At 64.4% G+C, this 4,698-nt stretch overlaps 1 protein-coding gene across 1 annotated transcript in view; it reads left to right on the top strand.

Moving 5' to 3' along the window:
• Nucleotides 1–1,261: 1,261 nt before the first annotated feature.
• Nucleotides 1,262–4,698, top strand: part of LOC134055723 (acetylcholinesterase-like) — a 4,977-nt gene continuing 1,540 nt past the window's right edge. The window contains 4 exon segments of the mRNA XM_062512165.1: nucleotides 1,262–1,267; nucleotides 1,452–1,482; nucleotides 3,018–3,247; nucleotides 3,249–4,483. Of these exon segments, the coding sequence (XP_062368149.1) occupies nucleotides 1,262–1,267; nucleotides 1,452–1,482; nucleotides 3,018–3,247; nucleotides 3,249–4,483 (1,502 nt within the window).

The raw sequence follows: 4,698 nt of genomic DNA, 5'->3' as shown, positions 1-4,698 counted from the left end.
CCCAGTGCATCCCAGTATCTCCCAGTGCATCCCAGTAGGTCCCAGTGTCCCCCCACTACATCCCAATGTCCCCCAGTGTCTCCCAGTATTCCACCAGTTTCTCCCCAGTACATCCCAGTACATCCCAGTCCTCCCCCGGGGGGTGTCCCCGTGACGTCACCGCGGCCTCACCTGCGCCAGACGAAGGGGGAGGGGCGGGTGACCCTTGGCCGGCGGGCACGGAGCGGGAGGGGACACCTGGGGACACACCTGGGACTCACCTGGGGACACACCTGGGACACGTCAGCGGCGGGAACCGCAAAACGCACACCTGGGGGGGGACAGGTGTGGGTGTGACACACCTGGGGGGGGACAGGGACACACCTGGGGGGGGACAGGTGTGGGTGTGACACACCTGGGGGGGGACAGGTGTGGGTGTGACACACCTGAGGGGACACGGGGGGGGGGGGGGGGGGGGTCCCTGTCACACCTGAGAGCGCCACGCCCATCACGTGACTCACCTGTGCCCTTTCCCACACCTGTCTCCCTCCCCCGTTCACCTCCCCCACCCCGGTTAATTTTAGCACAGAAAACCCCACTCCCCAAAATTTGGGTCTGGGGGAGTCCCCGAGCGCCCCCCGGCGTCGTGGGGGGGACCCAAAACCCCCCAAAAATTCCCCAAAAAATTCCCCCAAAATTCCCCCAAGATTTCCCCCAAAATCCCTCAAAGCTCCCCCCAAAAATTCCCTCAAATCTCCAAAAATTCCCCAAAAAATCACCCAAATTTCCCCCAAAAATCCCAAATTCCCAAAAAATCCCCCAAATCCCCAAAAAATTCCCAAAAAATCTCTAATTCCCCAAAAATCCCCCAAAATTCCCCAAAAATTCCCCAAAAAAATCCCCCAAAATTCCAACAAAATTCCAACAAAAATCCCGAAAAATCCCCCAAAATTCCCCCAAAAATTCGCCCCAAAATTCCCAAAAAATCCCCCCAAAAATCCCCCAAAAAATCCCAAAAAATCCCCTAAAAAATCCCCCAAAAATCCCTAAAAAAATCCCAAAAAAATCCCCAAAAATCCCCAAAGAAATCCCCAAAAAATCCCCCAAAAATCCCAAAAAAAATCCCCAAAAAATCCCCCAAAAAAATCCCCCCAAAAAAAATCCCCAAAAAATCCCCAAAAAATCCCCAAAAATCCCCAAAAATCCCAAAAAAATCCCCAAAAATCCCCCAAAAAAGTCCCCCCAAAATCCCCCCCCCCCCCAAAATTTTTCCCCCCCAGTGATGCGGGTGGGGGTTGGGCCGCGCATCCTTCCCCTCCCCCCCCCCCCCCTCCCATCTCACTGCGGGGGGAGGGGCAGCGATGCCGCAGGGGGGAGGGGCGGCTCCTTTGGCCCCTCCCCTCCCCCCCCCCCCCCAATTTAACCCTCCCCCTCCCCCTCCCCCTCCCCCACCCCCCCCCGGTATTTTCCAGACGCCGGAGCCGAAGCGAGGCCGGAGCCGCGGTGCGAGAGGGGTCGGTGCCGCCCCTCCCCCACCCCTCGGACCCCCCTCCCCCCTCCCCCCCCCCCCCCCCACCCCCATCCCCCACCTGGACGCCCCTCCCCCACCCCAATGACCTCCATCCGTCCGGCCCTGCGGACACGGCCCCGTCACCGCCCCTCCCCCACCCTTGAGACCCCCATTCCCCCCCCCCCACCCTTGGGACCCCCCACCCCATCATCGCCCCTCCCCCACCATTGGGACCCCCCCCACCCAATCATCGCCCGTCATCGCCCCTCCCCCACCCTACCTGGACCACCAACACCGCCCCTCCCCCACCCTTGGGAACCCTCCCCATCGCCCCTCCCCCACCCTTGAGACCCCCCTCCCCCACCCTTGAACCCCCCCACCCCCTTCATCGCCCCTCCCCCACCGTTGGGACCCCCCCCCATCGCCCCTCCCCCACCCTACCTGGACCACCACCATCGCCCCTCCCCCACCCTTGGGACACACCCAAGATCCAGCCCCTCCCCCACCCTACCTGGACCCCCCCCCTCCCGGCACCATTTCGGGGTGGGGGGAGGGGCTCCGTGGGGCGGGGCTTGGGGGGGAGGGGCCCTATGGATCTATAGGGGATGGGGGAGGGGTCCCCATAGGGCCCGGATCCCCCCCTCCCCTCTCCCCCCCTCCCCCACCTCCGGCTGCTTCCGGCCGGGAATTTTTGGACTATTTTGGGATCCACCACCTGCCCCATGGGGGGTGGGGGAGGGGGCGGGGAGGGGAGGGGGAGGGTCCCTATGGGGGGGGGGAGGGGGACACTGGGAAGGACTGGGATAAACTGGGAGGGGGGTGGGGGAGGGGTGTCACAACCCTGAGGGGGGAACCCCAAAAATTTGGGGACCCTCCCCCCTCCCCGTCATCATCGACCCCCGCCCCCCAAATTTCCACGGGCCCCTCCCACGAACCCCAAATCCCCCCCAAATGGGGACCCCTCCCCCAAAATGGAGACCCCTCCCCCAAGTTAGAGACCCCTCCCCAAATGGGGACCCCCTCCCCCCAAAATCCCACCCCCAGCAGATCCCCAAACCCCCCCCATGATCCCCCAAAACCATCCCCAAAAAGGATCCACCCCAAAATTCCCCCCAATCACGACCCCTCCCCAAATCCCACCCCAAATGGGGACCCCTCCCCAATTGAGGATCCCCCTTCCCAAATCCCACCCCCACTGGGGACCCCTCCCCAATTCCCACCCCCAGCAGATTCCCCAAACCCCCCCCATGAACCCCCAAAATCCTCCCCAAAAGGACCCTCCCCAAATCCCACCCCAAATGGGGACCCCTCCCCAAATGGGGACCCCTCCCCAAATGAGGATCCCCCTCCCCAAATCCCACCCCCGAGAGATCCCCAAACCCCCCCCCCCCTTGCCCCCACCCCCAAATTTTCTCTTTCTCTCTCCGCAGCCTCCGCCGCCATGGGGGGTCGCCCATCACCGCCCCCCCCACCCCCATCCAGCTCTTCCTCCCCCTCCTCCTCCTCCTCCTCCTCACCCCCTCCCAAGTAGCCACCGAGGACCTGGTGGTGGCCACCTCAACCGGCGCCGTCCGCGGTTTCCACGTGGCCGCCGGCCCCTCCTCGCGCGTGGCGGCGTTTTTGGGGATCCCTTACGCCGAACCCCCCGTGGGACCCCTGCGTTTCTCCCCCCCTCGTCCCGCCCGGCCTTGGGGGGGTGTCCTGGACGCCTTCGCCCACCCCCACGCCTGTTTCCAACCCGTCGACACCATGTTCCCAGGGATTCGGCGGCTCCGAGATGTGGAATCCCAACCGCGAGATGAGCGAGGATTGTTTGTATCTCAATATTTGGGTACCGGTGCCGCGCCCGGCGGCGCCGGCGCCGGTTTTGGTGTGGATTTACGGGGGGGGTTTCTACAGCGGAGCCGCCTCGCTGGACGTGTACGACGGACGATTCCTGGCGGCGGCCGAAGAGGTTTTGGTGGTCTCCATGAATTACCGGGTCGGCGCTTTGGGTTTCTTGGCGTTACCGGGTCACCCCGAAGCCCCCGGTAACGTCGGGTTACTTGACCAACGGTTGGCGTTGCGTTGGGTTCAAGCCAACATCGCGGCTTTCGGCGGCGACCCCGGCGCGGTGACGCTGTTCGGGGAGAGCGCCGGCGCGGCCTCGGTGGGGCTGCACCTGCTTTCGGGTGGAAGCCGCGGTTTGTTCCGCCGCGCCGTCCTGCAGAGCGGCTCGCCCAACGGCCCGTGGGCGACCGTGGGGGCGAGCGAAGGCCGGCGGCGAGCGGCGCGGTTGGGCCGGCTGGTGGGATGCGGCGGCGTGGGCGCAGGCGGCGCCGTGACCAACGAGACGGAGCTGTTGAGTTGCCTGCGCGCCGCGGCGCCGCCGCAGCTGGTGGAGCACGAGGCGGCCGTTCTGCCGCAGCAGGGCGTCTTCCGATTCGCCTTCGTGCCCGTGGTGGACGGCGACTTTTTGGCCGACACTCCCGAAGCGTTGCTGGGCGGACCCGGCAACGCCGACGCCGAGGTGCTCCTGGGCGCCGTGCAGGATGAAGGCACCTATTTCTTGGTGTACGGCGTGCCGGGTTTCGGCAAGGACAACGAGAGCTTGATCAGCCGCGAGGAGTTCCTGGGCGGGGTGAGGCTGGGGGTGCCGCAGGCCAACGAGCTGGCGGCCGAGGCCGTGGTGTTGCAGTACACGGATTGGCTGGACCAGGATAACCCCGTGAAGAACCGCGAGGCGCTGGACGACATCGTGGGCGACCACAACGTGGTGTGCCCGTTGATGCATTTCGCCCAGCGCTGGGCCGAGCGCGGCGGCACCGTCTTCGCTTACCTGTTCGACCACCGCGCTTCCAACCTGTTGTGGCCGCCCTGGATGGGCGTTCCCCACGGTTACGAGATCGAGTTCGTGTTTGGGCAGCCCCTGAACCCCGGGCTCAACTACACGGCCGAGGAGGAGGCGCTGAGCCGGCGCATCATGAGATACTGGGGGAACTTCGCCCGCACCGGGTACGGGCAACGGGGAGGGATGGAGGGGATGAGGTCATGGATGGATGGATCCATGGATGGACGGATGGATGGGTGGGGTGTGAAGAGCAGGGTGGGGTGGGATGGATGGGATGGGTTGGGATCAAATGAGTTGCGTTGAATGAGTTGGGTTGGGTTGAGTTGGATGGACTAGATTGAATTAGAATGTCATGGGTTGGGTTGGGTTGGGTTGGATG

The sequence above is a fragment of the Cinclus cinclus genome, chromosome 34, assembly GCF_963662255.1.
Source record: "Cinclus cinclus chromosome 34, bCinCin1.1, whole genome shotgun sequence".
In the NCBI taxonomy this organism is placed as follows: Eukaryota; Metazoa; Chordata; class Aves; order Passeriformes; family Cinclidae; genus Cinclus; species Cinclus cinclus.
The sequence above is the reverse complement of the archived record's forward strand: the minus strand, read 5'-3'. Positions and strand labels throughout refer to the sequence as shown.